Source organism: Schistocerca americana, chromosome 5 (genome assembly GCF_021461395.2).
Source record: "Schistocerca americana isolate TAMUIC-IGC-003095 chromosome 5, iqSchAmer2.1, whole genome shotgun sequence".
NCBI lineage: Eukaryota > Metazoa > Arthropoda > Insecta > Orthoptera > Acrididae > Schistocerca > Schistocerca americana.
Window position 1 is genome coordinate 460446286 of NC_060123.1, and position 19629 is coordinate 460465914.

At 38.8% G+C, this 19629-nt stretch overlaps 1 protein-coding gene across 1 annotated transcript in view; it reads left to right on the plus strand.

Moving 5' to 3' along the window:
* Positions 1-19629, plus strand: part of LOC124616139 (myosin-VIIa-like) — a 388269-nt gene that overhangs the window by 267870 nt on the left and 100770 nt on the right. The window contains exons 27-29 of the mRNA XM_047144413.1: positions 2002-2128; positions 7898-8064; positions 12718-12908. Coding sequence (XP_047000369.1) covers positions 2002-2128; positions 7898-8064; positions 12718-12908 — 485 coding nt within the window. The remainder of the gene's footprint in view (positions 1-2001; positions 2129-7897; positions 8065-12717; positions 12909-19629) is intronic.

The following is a 19629-nucleotide window of genomic DNA, read 5'->3' on the forward strand; positions in this document are numbered from 1 at the left end:
AATAAAACATTTGTATTTGTATTTGATGACAATCACAATCCACATATTGTTTTCTTGACATAAGGAAATGAAAAGATGTCTCTAGGTGATAAATCTGGTGAATACAGGCTATGAGGCATTAATTCAATGTTTTTCTCCACCAGATATTCAATGAAAACTGTCTACCAGGCTGAGTCTTGAACTTGGGACCTTTGCCTTTCATGGGCAAGTGCACTGCTGACTGAGCTACCCAAGCTCTTGCCCGCAAAAGACAAAGGTACTGAGTTCGAGTCTCAGTCTGGCACACAGTTTCCATCTGTCAGAAAGTTTTATATCAGTGCACACTTTGCTGCAGAGTGAAAATTTTAATCTGGGAACATTTCCCGGGTTGTGGCTAAGCTTTGTCTCTGCAATATCCTTTCTTCCAGGAGTGAAGTTGGGGAGGTAGGAGACAAGGTACTGGTGGAAGTAAAGCTGCAAGGAGAGGTTGTGTGTCATGCTTGGGTAGCTCAGTTGGTAGAGTACTTGCCCAAAAAGACGAAGGTCCTGAGTTTGATCATTGGTCCAGCACACAGTTTTAGTCTTGCAGGAAATTTATATCAGCACACACTCCACTGCATAGTGAAACTTTTATTGCAGATTCAGTTGTTTGTGATGTGCTGTGTGACAGTTGGCATTTTCATGATAAGGAATGACATATTATTTTTTGCTGTTTTTCTGTGTGTCATTGACGAATTGTGAAAAACAAACTGTTGTGAACAATTCATTATTATCTGCACTTTGATCCTATAAATCAATGGTTACATCACATCCATTATAACCAAAGAAACAAGAAATCATCTTCTTGGGAAAGCTTGGCAAGTGAAACACTTTTATCGATTTTGGTTCTTCTTGATAAACCAAAACAATTGAGTACTGCCCCATTACCAACTTATATGAATATATCCAAATTTTTCTCTTATTAGAACCTCATATACAAACTTTTCATTTCCTCAGTCAAATTTTTAGAGCATTTCCTTGCACCAGTTTACATGCACTCATTTTTGAGATTCTGTTTAAGTGCTTGGAATCCATTGGAAACAGATCTTTTTCACAGCTAAATATTCATGAAAAATTAAATGTCCTGCAGTCTTTGATACACATAAGAATGCCTCTGTCTTACAGTGAGTCACACGCCAATCTTCTTAAATCATATTGTTTATAGCCTCAGTGTTGTTTGGAATGAGGACTAATTGTGCTCAAACTCCATGTAATTCATGGCTGATATGATTAATTCTGTGAATTATTGTAAACAATCATTTATGGAAGTGATTGATTACTAAAATTTGAATGAAATTATTCAAAGCATTGTTGCTGATTTAGGCCTTTACAAAAATGTTATCCATCTGAAAGCTTGGCATGAAATTCCAGTTTGCCCAAAATTGTTTCTTTGAATGCTGGCTGTCACCATACTACCCATTCAGTTTTTGTTCTGCCATTGCTCCACAACAGGAAATATTAAATGACAAATTTTAAAGTAAAACAAATACTAACAAAGAGATAGAGGGGCTGGCCAGTACTTACCTCAGCTCAGTACAGCCGATAGATACACATAAAACAGAACTGAAAATTTACATTCCTAGCTTTCGGAACTTTGTTCCTTCATCAGGGAGGAGAGAGGGGAAAAAAGGGAAGAAGGGAAAGTGGATTCAGTTACTCACAACCCAGGTTATGAAGCAACAGGGAAAGGTAAACAGGGAGGGTAGCAAGGATGGAGGCATGGTTGTCAGAGGGAAGCCAAAGATATTCTACTGTAAGTACTGTGCCAGCTTCAAACCAAAGAGGATGCATACAGAAGTAAAGAGGTATATAGTATAAAGATATAAAAAAAAATTAAAGTAATATTAATCTCACATCTCAATAGCACCGTCTACTTTTTATTTGTAAAAAGTTAAGAGGCAACCCTCATATTTACTTTTAAAGAGTTATATTCTGTTTTAAACCTTATTAAGTCAATAACATAAAATTCAATTTTATTTTCAGGATCAGAACTCCACAAAAACAATATAATAATTGCAGTGAATTGGACAGGTGTATATTTTATTGATGATCAAGAAGAAGTAATACTCGAGCTGTCCTACCCTGAAGTCAGCAGTGTGACATCCCACAAGTAAGTTACAGAATGTAACTCATTTTAAGCAGACTGTTTCTCATAACAGTAGCTATAATATCAAGTAATACTTCTCACTGGTAGGTATGAAGAGTAATTGTGTTAAGGTATGGCAAGATGAAATTGTGTAATGTTTTATAATGTTGTTGTTGTGGTCTTCAGTCCTGAGACTGGTTTGATGCAGCTCTCCATGCTACTCTATCCTGTGCAAGCTTCTTCATCTCCCAGTACATACTGCAACCTACATCCTTCTGAATCTGCTTAGTGTATTCATCTCTTGGTCTCCCTCTACGATTTTTACCCTCCACGCTGCCCTCCAATGCTAAATTGATGATCTCTTGATGCCTCAGAACATGTCCTACCAACCGATCCCTTCTTGTGGTCAAGTTGTGCCACAAACTTCTCTTCTCCCCAATCCTATTCAGTACTTCCTCATTAGTTATGTGATCTACCCATCTAATCTTCAGCATTCTTCTGTAGCACCACATTTCAAAAGCTTCTATTCTCTTCTTGTCCAAACTATTTATCGTCGATGTTTCACTTCCATTCATGGCTACACTCCATACAAATACTTTCCGAAACGACTTCCTGACACTTAAATCTATACTAGATGTTAACAAATTTCTCTTCTTCAGAAACGCTTTCCTTGCCATTGCCAGTCTACATTTTATATCCTCTCTACTTCGACCATCATCAGTTATTTTGCTCCCCAAATAGCAAAACTCGTTTACTACTTTAAGTGTCTCATTTCCTAATCTAATTCCCTCAGCATCACCTGACTTAATTTGACTACATTCCATTATCCTCATTTTACTTTTGTTGATCTTCATCTTATATCCTCCTTTCAAGACGCTATCCATTCCGTTCATCTGCTCTTCCAAGTCCTTTGCTGTCTCTGACAGAATTACAATGTCATCGGCGAACCTCAAAGTTTTTATTTCTTCTCCGTGGATTTTAATACCTAAACTGAATTTTTCTTTTGTTTCCTTTACTGCTTGCTCAATATACAGATTGAATAACATCAGGAAGAGGCTACAACCCTGTCTTACTCCCTTCCCAACAACTGCTTCCCTTTCATGTCCCTCGACTCTTATAACTGCCATCTGGTTTCTGCACAAATTGTAAATAGCCTTTCGCTCCCTGTATTATACCCCTGCCACCTTCAGAATTTGAAAGAGAGTATTCCAGTCAACATTGTCAAAAGCTTTCTCAAAGTCCACAAATGCCATAAATGTAGGTTTGCCTTTCCTTAATCTTTCTTCTAAGATAAGTCGTAAGGTCAGTACTGCCTCACGTGTTCCAACATTTCTACGGAATCCAAACTGATCCTCCCCGAAGTCAGCTTCTACTAGTTTTTCCATTCATCTGTAAAGAATTCGTGTTAGTATTTTGCAGCTGTGGCTTATTAAACTGACTGTTCGGTAATTCTCACATCTGTCAACACCTGCTTTCTTTGGGGTTGGAATTATTATATTCTTCTTGAAGTCTGAGGGTATTTCGTCTGTTTCATACATCTTGCTCACCAGATGGTAGAGTTTTGTCAGGACTGGCTCTCCCACGGCCATCAGTAGTTCCAATGGAATGTTGTCTACTCCGATGGCCTTGTTTTGACTCAGGTCTTTCAGTGCTCTGTCAAACTCTTCACGCAATATCGTATCTCCCATTTCATCTTCATCTACATCCTCTTCCAGTTCCATAATATTGTCCTCAAGTACATCGCCCTTGTATAGACCCTCTATATACTCCTTCCACCTTTCTGCTTTCCCTTCTTTGCTTAGAACTGGGTTTCCATCTGAGCTCTTGGTGTTCATACAAGTGGATCTCTTATCTCCAAAGGTCTCTTTAATTTTCCTGTAGGCAGTATCTATCTTACCCCTAGTGAGATAAGCCTCTACATCCTTACATTTGTCCTCTAGCCATCCCTGCTTAGCCATTTTGCACTTCCTGTCAATTTCATTTTTGAGACGTTTGTATTCCTTTTTGCCTGCTTCATTTACTGCATTTTTATATTTTCTCCATTCATCAATTAAATTCAATATTTCTTCTGTTACCCAAGGATTTCTACTAGCCCTCATCTTTTTATAATAATTTATAATATTGTGAAACAAATTATAACCCCATCCCTGGTGTTGAAAATATGCCACCTACAAACTCACTCTGTTGATACAAAGATTTGTTTCGTGTGTGCTGGGCAACAAAGAATTAGGCTCACCAAATTAGTAGTAAAGAACTAGAAGCAGCACAGTTAAAAGAAGCAGAAAAAAAATTTATTCAAGAGAATGGTAGAAGAATTGCCCATGATATAGTTCTCACAGATCCTTCACTTCATTTATTTTGTTTTTGCTTTTTTCTGTAGTTTCTCCTTTCTGTTAATCAGTGATTTTGGTAAAAGGGATCAAACTGCAGGAAATGATCCCTGACAGGATAACGAAAAATAAAGGTCACATGGAAGCAGAAGGTACACTCACTTGAAGGAGCAGGTAAAAGTTCTTTAGTGGTGACTCAGCACCAAGCAGGTGGCCCACTAGCATGAGGTAAGCCAGACTGCCCTAACTGTGTGGAACATTCTCCACATCAACTGCCGCTACCCATATCACTTGCAGTGCATGCAGACATTATTACCAACAGACTTGCCTTTGCTGCAATGGTTTTCACTGGTTCATCACACCGACCATCGTGGTGCTGGGATTTCTGTCATGTCTCCTGTTCATGTTTAGGAGTAACAGTATTATCAATCTCCACAACAACCACCTGGGGGTTGCAGAGAATCCCAATGGTGTAGTGGCTGTGAACCTTCAGCACCTGTTCAGCCTCAGTGAGTTGGCGGGAATTATTGGTGATCGCCTCATGGGACCAAACATCCTTGCACAACTCCTCACAGGCAAGTCATATCTGCACTTTCTGTGGGTGACCCTGCCTCCCCTGCTGGAAGACGTGCCTTTCGTTGTAGGAGGTATAATGTGACTACCACATGACAATGCTCCAGCTCTGTGCCCTCTTACATGCAGAGTTAAAACGTTAGTACAGTCAGAATATTTCCAGTTGCCTGTTGCATTTTCCTGTGTGGTTTCGCTGTCAAAGATCTTCTTTCTCCATCTCGAACGGGGTGTACCGTCTTTCGAACACATTTCTGACCGTATGTCCATATGTTATTTTTTGTACCTTGTCCTCTCAGGATAATTTCCTCCAGTTTGTCACCATTTAGCAAAATCACTGTGTATAAGTAAAAAACTATAGTGACACAGCTAATAAAATTTTATAATAAGGACAGGATTATGTTAAAAAGAAAATTGCAAAATTTTAGTCTGCTTGTCACATTAATTAAATTTTAATTTTCAAGATGAAATTCATTTATAAAATAAAGCTGTACTCCAAATATGAATGAATGGTATTTAGTTCCCTTATAATTTAGTTTATTTTGAAGGAATTTGCTGACAGTGAACAAATTATTGTGGCACACTTTATAGTAAATGATCTGTGTTGTGTATGACTTTGTACACAACAGTAAGGAGAGAGGGGTTACAGTGTGGTTTCGGCAACTGTCGTTGTACGAAAGCCCTGCTACCAGTGCTTCCATCCTCCATACAATCAGTAAAAGACTGAATTGTTAGTTTTATGAAAAGGATAGTGAAGATGTTGAGTCGCAGATAGGCACAACAAAAAGACTGTCAGAAAATAAGCTTTCGGCCAACAAGGCCTTTGTCAAAAATAGGTGACACACACACACACACACACACACACACACACACACACAGACTCATGCAAATGCAACTCACACACACATGGCCACAGTTTCTGGCATCTGAAGCCATGCAACAAGCACACACACAGCCTCACGCAAATGCAACTCACACACATGACCACAGCCTCTGGCAACTGAAGCCATGCAACAAGAAGAGCAACAGAGCTTGATCCCAAGTGTGGGAGGCAAGATGTTTGTCCATCTGTTGCTTAAATGTTTATACAAAGCACTCAGCTTCACTCTTCGATTGCAGATGGAATGATGCACTCACAATATCACTGATGCCGGAGGTGGTGCAGAACTGTTTAAACTTGGCAGCAGCAAAATGAGATTCATTGTCAGTTCCAGTAACTTCTGGAAATCCCTTGAGGCAAAAGATCAACAATGGGGCCTGGATTGTAGAATGAGCTGTAGAAGAGTGCGTAGGAACCATGAAGGGAAATTTGCTGAAAGCATCAATGAAAATGAGCCAACATGTATTCCAGTAAGGACCCACAAAATCCCAGTGCAAACATTGCCAAAGTGCTTGAGGTTTGAGCCATTCAAAGAATGGCTAAAGCAGAGTTGACAGATGTGCAGCACAGTCGTGGCCCTGAGAAGTCAGTTGTTCAATTTGCACATCCAGGCCACGCCAAGTGCAATGATGTTGCGCCAGCCACTTGGTATGAAAGACATCTTAGTGACCTTGGTGTAGCAAACAAAGCATGCCGGACTGGAGAACCTGGGGAACTACAACACTTGACTGATTGTTATTGGTGTGAAGCTAAAAGACACCTTGCTGAGCTGCAAGGGCATGCCAATGGCAAAAAAATATGGATGAACCACAGAGCTACAAATCTGTCTGGTTGAATGCAGTCAGATGTAATGCAACAGAATCTGCAAATTAGGATCTGCTGCTGTGGCCTGGTCAATTTTATGGTGATTAAGCAGGAAGCTATGCAAAGCATCAATGTAGTAACAAGTAGCAGAGAACTTATCAAACGTTGACTCTGGGCCAACAGAGAGGCAAGAAAGAGCATCTGCATTAGCATGCTTAGAAGTGGATCAATATACTATGTCATATTTGTGTTTTGGTGAAAGAAGAGCCCACTGTTGCAGCTTTTGTGCTGTGCAAGTTGGGACTGACTGAGAAGGGATAAACAAAGATTGTAGAGGTTTATGGTCAGTGACCAAGTAAAATTTTCTGCCATAAAGATACTGGTGAAAAGCTTACTTGTTTGACGGTCTTTTTGTTGTTCCTATCTGCAACTCAGCATCTCCACTATATGGTGAGTAGTAATCTAGCCTTCGATAATATTTTCATTATTCCTTCCTGGATTTTCCATTATTTAGGATTAAACTGTGATTTTTCATGTGCAATGTTTGCCTTGGTAAAATAGAAACAGTTATTCTTTACATGTGTACAAAGTGTGCTGCATGCCTGCTTGTGTTATAAAAAAATGGTGCTCCAGCTCAGGGTTGATGACACAATGTGAGAAAAGACACAAAGAAATCATATACATTAGCTGCCAGTGGACACTGAGTTAAATCAATCTGGAAAGTTGAAAATTCATGCCAGTCTGGGACTGGAACCTGGGTCTCCTGCTCACTGGTCACATGCGCTGACCACTGCACTGACCACTGCACCATCTGGACAAAGTGGTCATCGCAAGTGCACGGACACAAGTCACCGCTTCACAATATTAATTACTTTTAATATGCATGTATCAAAGTCTGTAGAACCTGATACAGGTGGTGAGTTAGGGCACAGTCTTTTCCTCACTCAAAAACTATATCTATGTATTGAGGAAAAACAAAATAAAAAAAAAGTAACAGGTAATATTTTATAAAGCTCAAAACCCTTTTGTATAGTGACCGTTATGGGTCTAGTGTGTTATTAAGCATTTCTATTTGAAGTGTGTTCCTTGTGATGTTTTTTAATTCAGTGTTGTAAATCTTATTTGAAGTGTGTTCCTTGTGATGTTTTTTAGTTCAGTGTTGCAAATGTTATTTGAAAATACCATGATTTCTGAATTGATCAATTACAGAAAAATTTATGGAATACCACAAAATTTTACATTAACAACAACTCAAGGACTTAGCTTTGAATTTAAGAGTCCTTTATCAGCAGAAGTAGAATCAGTTATCAACTTTTTACTTGATGGCTTGAAAAAGAGATCTAAGTTCGTTGTCGCAACACAGGACTACATCCCAGGTAAGAATATGTCCCCATTATTTGGTAGGAAAATAGAAAAAATAATTAGTTTACTGAATATTTATAAATTTTTGCGTGATTTCATACAATTCATTTTGAATCCAACAATACTGTGATATAATCAGTATATTTCACAACTGTCATATGGGATGGGGTTTAATGTTTACCAATGACATGCATTACATTGTAAAGTGAAGAATCATAGTTAACTTCAGTCACTGTAATCTCAAAGTATAAAAACATAAACATTGATGACATATGCCTTCTTTGAAAATGTCTGGGGAGAAGGAGCCTAAAAAAATCTATATTTGCTTAGGAGAATGTTGTGAAGGAATGTACATATGTGAATCATTTTTTTTCACATTTAATAAGCTGTGCTTTTACATAAAAAATACGCAATCAGTTTTTGATGCTATGTGTACATAAAAATTTTGTGGTTTACAAACTCCACTGCTGTATTAGTTAGATAAATTTCTTTTTATCCTTTTTTACTACTGAAACAAAAATAAAGTCTGAGACTGTACTGGAATTTATAGTTCACTTCATTCACTTATTTTAAAGAAAAAATGTACACTTATTTCCAAACAGTTCATTTTCATTTCATTTGTAAATCATGACTGAAGTTTTTACAAAAATGTTATGTTGTTATCCAAGTTCAGAGCAAAGAGCTGTCTCAGTAGCTGACCTCATGTAAGTCAGAAGTGAAAAATATGATAAACTAGTATGAGCTACCTATATCATGAAAAGGTACAAAAGCACAAATTGTCTTTGTAAATTATTTAGACAAACTACAAAATATTTACATAGCACCATTCAGAAATGATGATGATGATGAGTCCCATACTTCTTTACAGAGCGTAGGGGAGCGACGCGGGAGACCAGCACCACCTTACTAGGCAAGGTCCTAGTGGAGGTGGTTTGCCATTGCCTTCCTCAGAGCAGAAATACACTCACAAAAATGTAGTACTAAACTGTTTCAGCTCTACCAGTCCAAAAAGATTACACTGCACTTTCATAACAAAGACACAAAAATGCATTACACAAATATGACAATACACTGTCTATTTTTCATTTTGAGTTAATACTTGCTCCAAAGAAAACTATAAAAGTGGGTACTGAATTTCGCATGGATTTAAACTCCTGCATTCTGGTTCTTTTATACAGCATCTCGAGTCAAATCTTTTCTGATGGCTTGGTTAATAGATCAGCTAACTGGTTAGTAGACATCTTCACTTGTTTGTATTGTCAATGTAGAGTGTGGGCCGTTTTACTTGTTAGGAAGTTCCAGTCAGTTCATACAGCATTCTTTTCAGCCAGACCAACTCCTTTGCTGCTTCACTTGCTGATATTATTTCCGCTCCCTTAGTGGATGTTGCCACTGTCTTTTGAACTGACTAGTCCTTGATACAGCTCCCTGGCTGAGAGTTGCAATGACACCTCTCATTGAACATCTTATATTCTTGTCATCAGCAACTGGCATTACTGTAGACTTATAAACCTTGTTTGTTCTTGTAGATAATTCCATAATACTTTGTATGCTTCTGGTACCTAAAAATTTGTTTCACTTGATTCTAGTATTGAAGTGTAGGATCTTCCATGATTCTAGCTACTTTGTTCACTGTGAAAGCAGTAGCCGGATGTGAGATTGTTGTTGAATACACCAGACAACACACAAATTTGCAGTAATGAAATTTGGCTGAAATCTCTTTGACATTACTTTCTTCACACCCAATTTGAGTAGAAATTCCATTCCAAATCTTTCCAGAATCTCCTTTGTATAGTCTTCTTGGTTCGCTGTTGCCAATCTGTCTTCATTTTGCTGTACCTTCATGTGTGAAAAATTGTGGGGTGCCCCTCTAGTTGTATGAAACTCCAGCTTCAACATTTTCATTAATTTTTCAATATCTGTTCTGTTGCTGCTCACAACTAAACCCATTAACATACATTGCAGGTTTCCCTTTCTGCAACACCATTTTGCTGTAGTGCATAGGGTGGATGCTCTAAGCCTCTGCTTGCCATTGATTCTGAGACTTTCTTGTTATCAAATTCTTTTCCTCAATCACTCCTGAACTGTTTCATTGCATGAGCATTTGTTTAAGCCTAATTCAAGAACTATTCCAGGACAGTGATGACTTCAATATTCTTCTCCAGGAAGAAAATTTTATGAAACTCGCTAAAATCATCTTTAAAAATTACACAGTAGCCAGCTATTCCAAGAGCCTCCATAGAGATAGGTCCATTTACAGTGGCATGGATTTGTTCACAAGTAACCAGTGGTTGATATATTTCCTGAATGGCAATCAATGAATTTTTCCCCAAAGCACATGTGTCGTAGAATTCTAATTTGCTGCCACCTAGGATGATGTTCATTTGCTTCAAGGCACTTTTCACATGTTGTTTGTGTTGATGACCTCTCATGATAAACTTTCAGCATATCCAACACTGACACAAAATTCACTTTAAGCGGTTGTGCCTGTTTAATGATGCATATGTCAAGAACAGAGACAATGGCAAACATGATCAGTTTTGACACTTTTGTTATCAAATCTTGTGCAAAAACCATTTTGTGCAGCTGCTTTTACAGAGAAAAAGTGAGCACTTGCTTCAGAAACATGAAGTATATCTCTCAGTTCAGCATTTTTTTCATTATTCAACTGCATTTGAATTTTCACAGTTCCTTGTGCATAGCCAACATATTTACACTTTTATCCCCAATTGAAATCTTTTCAAGAAAAGTGAATTTTCTGTGTTATACAAATTATTGATCTTTTGCTGTGATATGATTTGTATTACCCCTGTCACTGTACCATCTGTTGACTTCAGCACAGTTATTGACTGAGGCACCAAAGATGTGCAACAAAAATTCAACATGCTTTTCAGAGTGATTGGTGCAAATGCTGTTGTTCGTCTTTTTCATTGGACACTCTGCTGCCCTATGGCCTACTTGCCCACATTTCTGAGAAGGAAATTTTTGTTTTGCACCCTTAAGATTCTTTTTCAAATTTTTGCTTCATAACTTCATTTTGCTGACTTTTCTGTATGCAACAAATGCGGCTCATTAACCATACTTTGATTTCAGAATTTAACCGTGCACAATTTTCCAATCAAAAGGTTCACATATTGATTTTCAGTTGGGATTGAGCTCCGCAGATGTTTAAAATTGTCATAGTCTTTGCCTAGTGTGGAAAAAATTCAACCATTTAAAATTCTTTGACACAAAACATTTTCCTCGTGCTTCTACAACACACTGCTCAAATCCCCAAAAGCTTCTGCAACTTTGTGATGTGTTTGCTAATGTCCTCTTTGTCATCACGCTGAACGTGAAAGAATGATTTCTTCAATGTGTTCAGTCATTGCATACTGTTGTGTTCGAATTGTGCATGTAACTTATCCCAAATTTCACGTGTGGACTCATGTCAACATGAGCTCAGCAATGGATTTTCTTAGTGTACCTGCTAATAAACTTTCCACTTTTTCATCTTCTTTCAGCCACTGCTGATGTGATGCATTTTTTTTTTCCACTGTCACATCTTCAACCACTTCAGGACACTTGAATGTACTGTTAAGAATGTGTTCAAGTGCATATCCCCACAACAGCATTGAGATGTGCCATTTCCAGTTTGTCCTGTCGTCAGGTGCTTTGAGTTTATTCACTTGTATTTTGTAATCATCAATGCTGGCTGCCATTTTCATCAAATGAAAAATCTATGGGCAAGTTCATGTTATTTTACAATAATTTACTCACTAGCAAAAACAAATATTTTGCAGTAGTTCACATGTGGCCTGGGCCCATAACCTAATACTGTTTGTTTGAAACAGACTACAAATGATTTACAGAGATTGTTTCCTCAGACATCCACTCACACCAACATAGTATCAAACACATCCAGTTTTACCAGTCCAAAAATATTCCATTGCACTTTCATAACAGAGGTAATGAAACACACATTACACAGGTATGACAGGACACTTGGTATTTTTCTATTCAGCCTCAAGTGAGAAAAAGTCTATCTGATACTCAGGAGCCCAAGAAAAGTAAGGCTCCAAATAGCAGTGTTTACATAAATGAGGGCATTGCCTTTCTTCCATGACTCTGCTACGGAGTTGCACTACAGAAATTAATAAACATGCCTATGGTCAATCTACCTTTTGAACCATGGCTTAGTTGTTCCCTTTCTGTGACAGAATGCAACTCCTTCTCTCTGGATTTGAATTTTCTTGTACATCAGGTTCTAGAAACCTGAAATCTCAGAATTTTCCATTTATTTAACACATTTTTTTGATATTTACTATCAAAAACAGTCTTGATCACGAATTATTTATTCCAGTGACTGGTTTCGACCACAACTGTGGTCATCTTCAGACTTAATGAGTAAGAACCTCCTTCTGATGGTAAAGTAGTGATTTACCACTAGAAAAAGGTTCTTACTCATTAGTGTGAAGTTGAGCACAGTTGTGGTCGAAACCAGTCACAGGAATAAATAATTTGTGATCAAGACTGTTTTTGATAGTAAATATTTATAATAACATTGATCACTGCATACTCCCACAGTGTATTCAAAAGTAATACGTTTTTTGATGTCTGTATTTGTTCAAAATTAAAGTTAGCCAATAAAAATTGGTCTCATTTTCTATGTTTTTCTGTTGTTGAAGATTCGGGATCTTCTTTCCTAATACTGAAGAGGGGAGATCTTTTGATTCTTGAAGAGGAGTTTGATGGTGATAAAATAATGAACTCTTCGTGGGGAAATGGAATCAATGCCAGGACTGGACAGAGGGGTCATTTCCCTACAGAAGTGATTTATGTGCTCCCTGCAGTAGTTAGGCCAGCTCCAAATATTGTGGTGAGTGTTAAGCAACTTTTAACTCACTTTAGTTATTTTTTATTATTCCACAAAGCATTATCTACATCTATACTCTACAAATCACTTTGAAGTACATGACAGAGGGTACTTCCCATTGTACCACATATTGGGATACCAACCATTCAATTTGCTTTTGAAGCATAGGCAGAATGATGGCTTAAATGTATTTTGCATGCTGTAAATAATATAATTTGATCTTTGTCTTGCCATAGGAGAAGGATATAGATGCCATAGTGTATTCCTGGATTCCTCAATTAATACTGCTCCTTAAAACTTTGTGGGTAGGTTTTTGTGGGATAGTTAGTGTCTATATTCAAATGCCTGACATATCAGGTTTTTACTATCAAAAGAAACATTCAGTCAAGAAAACTAATAAATTATGAGACAAAATTTCTGTCCAGTGCTTATCTTCAGTAAGTGAAACATGTAATGCTGCTGACGGAGATGTATAAAAGTAAAAGTGACCCATAACCTAGCTTTAGGAACTAACAGTTGCTTCATTGGAAGGAAGAGAGTGGTAGCTTGGGGAAGGTGAAAAGGAAGGACATTTCACTCAGACCCCAGGATGAGAGGGACCCACCTGCAATGAGAGCAGAAATCTGAATGGCCAGACACTTTGATAGGGATGAGGAGAGAAGGAGCCAAAGAAGTGAAAAACAGGTAGACAACAAAAGGAACAATTGGGACCAGGTGGGCAGTATTTGTCAAGATCATGCCATAGAATAAGTTACCATTCTTGAAGGTTTATGGTACAGCTTGTGGGAAGTATATAAGTTGCCTGTAATGATGAAGCAGGCACCAAGAGTATGGTTTTGTATCACAGAGCACAATCTGGCAAATGAGTATTATGCATTATCAGTATACACTCTTTTTTTGAACATTTGTACCCAATTGTAAAATAGTGATAACCCATAATAAACTGAATGTAGTTTTAATTTCAGCCTCTAAATGATGTGGGATGTCTCACAATTAAGGTTCATGTGTTATGGAAAGAAGAAAGGAAGGAAGGAAGATAGGATATAATGTTCCAAGGATGACATGGTCATTAGAGATGGAGCACAAGCTTTTTGGAGCAGATAAGGATATTAATCATTTCCTTTCCAAAGGGACCATCCCAGAAGTAGCTTGAAGTAATTTACAGACATGCTGTAACCTACAGCAAACAAATTAACATTTTTATGGCTACAGTATTTAGTAGCCATCAGACATCAATAAAACTTAAATCACCAGAAACTTGTAATCAGGTAAAAATCAAGATCCACCAGAAAATAAGTTAAGTAGCAGGGACATACACTTAACGTTTCAGAAGTTATGTGTCTGTCACAATATTGAATGACTCTTGATAATAACATGAACAATATCAGATATTTCTACATAATGTAGGCCACAACAGTACAAATATCATGAGGAAATGTTCAGCATCTATCCTCTGTAGTGAAACACTGCCAACAGAGTCAAAGCCACATGACAAATTTGGCATAGTTCAATGGAATGTAGCACTTTTGTAACAGAGTTCCAGTGGGAGTGGTAGTGAGAAGATGGTGGCATAGCATAGCTGGTAATCAGCTACAGGTCAGTGCCAGAAGAGAAACTGACTTGTGCCTGCTCTGTGGCCTGTTATTTTGCCATTGTCATAGTTCCATAGGTATCCAACTTACATGGCCAGTCGTCGTGTGGCATAATTACCACCACTTACGGTGAAACTGCTAAACCTATGATATCCATTGTCATTGATATATCTTTGCCCATTGATGGCAAAGACATAAGACAGAACTATGGAAACCTAACTATGATTAAGTTAGACAGTTGCAATACCAATAACACAGTTCTGAATTTCTGCAGCATCTTCCGATAACCTGACTGTGGACAGTTTCTGTTCGTAAAGAGCTAGGAGTGTTACAACAATCTCCCAGTACCGTAATTTCATTAGGAATCCATGAACTGGCAAATTAACCAGAGATAAGAACTAACCCCTGTGAATAGTTGCACTAAGAAATGCACAAAAATTGCATTAGGGAAATAATGAAAAAGATCCAGGATGAAAAAGATGCCAGTGAATGAAGGTAATTGGAATTTTATAAGAATCGATGGTGTGCAATATGATAAAAGGCAGTTAACTTGTAATAGAACAGTGGCTGTTAGAAAAGCTGAAGTTACAGTATTTGACAAGAAGAGTGTGATGAAATAAAATCAAGTAAAATATAAATTTTATGAAATCTGGGAATGTGTTGGTGCCAGTAGTTTTTTTTTATGTAGCTCTCTATTTTGAAAAATAGCTGCACATCATCTTCCTTCGCTATACTGAATTGTGCGACTGAGAATATAGGAAAAAAATAAGCACAAGAGGAAAAAATACAAGAGTAAGGAAAAAGAAATTCAAACAACAAACAAGAAACAAAAAGGAGGAAAAAATCATATTATGACCAAGAAGGTAAAGAATGAGAATAAAACATTGTTCCTATATGTAACATGGAATTCATTTACTGTAAACATTTAACTTGTTCTCATTAAGCCAGTTTACAGTTTGTGAAAGAGGGTGCCTCATGTTCCATTATTTTTACTCCCTCCATTCCATTCAGAAAAGGTGCACAAAGCGAATGACTTTTCATAACCCTCTGTATGTTGAATTTCTCTGATTTTATAGTTGTGGTCACTGTATGTGATATATGTGAGAAGATTCTTCTTGGAAAGAAAATACTCAAAATATGAGCAACAATTCTTTTCATGTTGCACAACACCTCTCTTGTAGCATCTTATTTGCTTTGGATGAGCATCTCTACACATCCTCAATCATGTGAAATGAAAAAATAAAATTTTTGATTTTTCTATCACCACAATTAATCCTGCTGGTAAGAGTCCTTGAGTGATTTAGCAATACTCAAGAGTCAGTAAATTACATAACATCTGTTTCATGTGCATTGTTGCAAAACATTTTAACAAGTATTTCATAGCTGTTACTGGAAAGATGAAATGTCAGGTTCAGTAGTTGTTGTCATGAAATATCTAAGATCAACCATTACAAATGCCTTCAGTAATATGAACATGACCCTCACTTCACCAGAAGGAGTGATATCTACCATTAAATCTTTAAAATAAAACAAATATTGTAGTTGTGGATTGCTACTCACCATATAGTGCAGATGTTGAGTCACACACAGGTACAACAAAAAGACTGCTAAACAAGTAATCTTTCAGCCAAAAGGCCTTCCTCTGAATTAAACACACACACACATACACACACACACACTCTCATCCAAACACTACTCACACACACATAACCACTGTCTCTAGCTGCCAAGGCCAGACTGCAAGCAACAGCTCATGATGGGATAAGCAGTCTGGATTGTGGGAGTACGGAGGAGGCTGGGATGGGGATGGGAGGAGGGGGGAGGGGATAGCTTGGTAGAAGCGGGGGACAGTAAAGGAGCTGCTTGTGGGGTCGTGCAGGGATGAAGTGGGGAGAGGGTAGGGCAGTTAGGTGTAGTCGGGCAGTCAGGAGGTTAGGGACGTTAGACAGAGGGTGGGGGTGGAATAGAAGCATATGTAATGCTGGAGTGGGAACACAGAAGGGGATAGGTGAGTGAAGGGCAGTGACTAATGAAGAGTTACAGGAATGTAGGTTATATTGCAGGGCGAGTTCTCACATACGTATTTCAGAAAAAAGCTGGTGTTGGTAGGAAGGATCCAGATGCCACAGGCTGTGAAGCAGTCATCAAAAATGCGTGTTCCAACCGTTTCTAGGTCACAGTGTGTCGGTGGCCATTCAGACAGACAGACAGCTTGTTGGTTGTCATGCTCATGTAGAATACTGCACAGTGGTTGCAGCTTAGCTTGTAGATCACATTACTAGTTTCACAGGTAGCCCTGCCTTTGATGGGTTAGGTGATGCTGTGACCGTGTTGGGGTGAGTGGTGGTGGTGGGAGGGTGTATGGGACAGGTCTTACATCTAGATCTATGACAGGGATATGAGCCATGAGGCAAGGGGTTGGGAGCAGGGGTTGTGTAGGGATGGATGAGAATATAGTTCAGTGAGTGATGGAGTACCACTGTGGGAGGGGTGGGTAAGACTGTGGGTGCGACAGTCCTCATTTCAGGGCATGGAGAGTTTCTCCAGTCATTCACCATCTCTAACAGTCCCACCATCTGGCAACAGAGGAGCATTCCCCTAGTGACTCAGTACCTCTCAGGACTGGAGCAACTGCATCACATTCTCTGCCAGAGTTTTGACTACCACTTATCTTGCCCTGAAATGAGGAATATCCTACCTACAATCCTTCCCACTTCTCCCACAGGGGCATTCTGCAGCCCACTGAACCTGCACAATATCCTCATCCATCACTATGCAACTGTTGTTCCCAACCCTTTACCTCATGGCTTATATCCCTGTAATAGATCTAGATGCAAGACTGATCCCATATATCCTCCCATCATCTACTCCAGTTTGGTCACAAGCATCATCTGTTCTATCAAAGGCATGGCAACTTGTGAAACCAGCCATATGATCTACAAGCTAAGCTGCAACCACTGTGCTGCATTCTACATGGCAACCAAGAAGCTGTCGGACCGCACAAATGGACACTGACAAATTGTGGCCAAGAAACTGTTGGACCATCAAGTTGCTGAGCACACTGCCCAACACAACATTCTTCTTTTCAATGGGTGCTTCATGGCCTGTGCCATCTGGATCCTCCCTACCAACACCAGTGTTTCTGAATTATGCAAGTGGGAACTTCCCTGTAATATCACCTATGTTCCCATAACCTTCTTGGCTTCAACCTTTGTTAGACACTGTCCTTCACCCACCTATACCCTTCCCTGTTCCCACTCCAGAGCTACACATCCTTCTATTCCACAGACACACCCATCGTCTTTCTCCTTCTCTCCTTCTCCACCCTCCCCCAACCTTTGTCTAACAACATGATTGCACCTAGCTACCCTACCATCTCCCACCTCATCCCTGTATGCTCCCAGATGCAGCACTTTACTGTTCTCTTTCCCTACCCTACTATCCCTCTCTCTCCCTGTTCCAGCCTCCTCTTTACCCCCACCACCCAGATTGCTTCTCCCATCATGTGCTGTTGGTTGCAGTCCAGCCTCAGAAGCCAGAGACAGCAGTCATGAATGCGTGAGCTGTATTTGTGTGTATTTGTGCGTGTATATATTGTCTCATTCAGAAACAAGCCTTTTGGCTGAATGTGTACTTGGTTAGCAGTCTTTTTGTTGTGCCTGTCTGCAACTCAGCATCTCCACTATATGGTAAGTAATCTGTTCTTTTCATAACATTGTCAATGTTCCATATTAGATTTTCCATAGTTCAAAGTTAATTACAGAGTGGCCTTCTGAGTTTCGTAATGTATTAAGTTACTAGTGTAACCAGATGTTTATTATTGGAACATTTTGCAACTGGCTGAAACGTGCTGAAGTCAATCATGTGTGTGAGTGAGAAGACAAAGAAATACCATCAAATATCTGTCTAATTTAGCTTTGATCAAGGCTATCAAATATTTTAGGAAAGGCATTATACAAGTGCCTTTTTAGTCATCTAACAATCATTTATAGATTGTGAAAACCACAATATGGATTTCTAAAGTGTTCCAGTATTGAGAAGGCTACTTACACTTACAGCAGGAATGTACTTAATGCCATAGACAATAAATTACAGGCTACTGATGCATTCTGTGATCTGCTGAGTTCATGAAATCAGTAGTAGAATTAAGAATAATGTATTAAATAAACTGCTAGCAATCATAAAAACTTTAGCCCCTGATGAAGTTCAGTTTAAGAGGAACAAACCTAAAAGATTTATTCATGGCCAACTCTCCCAACACCATTGGCAAATTTCTTAGTAGAACCAGTTAATGTATAAAAGCGTGTTGGTTCACCTTTGAAATGGAATATGTCAGAGATTCCACATTGCAAGGATTTGAGATGTGTTTGGTAGATTTCTGGAGGTATATGACACCAGATGTCTATGCAGAGGTCACACAGTTCCTGTGTTATGGTCCGGCAGTTTGTGTGTGTCATGATGGTACCTGATATGTCCCATTATTGATTCACTGGGTTCAAATGAATCAAATTTTGTGGACAACACTATCACACTTCTCAAACCACTGTATCATGATTCCTGTCTTGTGACACAAATAGTTATCCTGCTGGAAGAAGTCATCATTATTGATTCACTGGGTTCAAATGAATCAAATTTTGTGGACAACACTATCACACTTCTCAAACCACTGTATCATGATTCCTGTCTTGTGACACAAATAGTTATCCTGCTGGAAGAAGTCATCATCTTTGGGGAAGTCACCAAGCATGTATGGATGCATATGTGGCCTTTGATTACTACAACACATCCCATGGAAACCTGGGTGGAAGTTCCTCATACCAGAATACAGCCCCCTCCAGCCTGGCATAGTACATGTTTTGAGCAGCTGTTCGCCTGGGTCATGTTGTATCCAGGACTTGGTGTAAGAAGAAATGTGATTCATCGGACCTGGAGACAGATTTCCATTGAGCCTGTGACCACTGCAGTCATAATTAACAATGTTGTTGGATCAGCATGGGAAAACATGGGATCACATACTGCAGAGGCCCCTGTTCAACAATCTGCACTGAATGGTGTGCTCTGAAACATGTGTGCCTGCACCAGCACTGCACTCTGCAGTCTGATCTACCACAGATCACTGCCTGTTCTGCTTT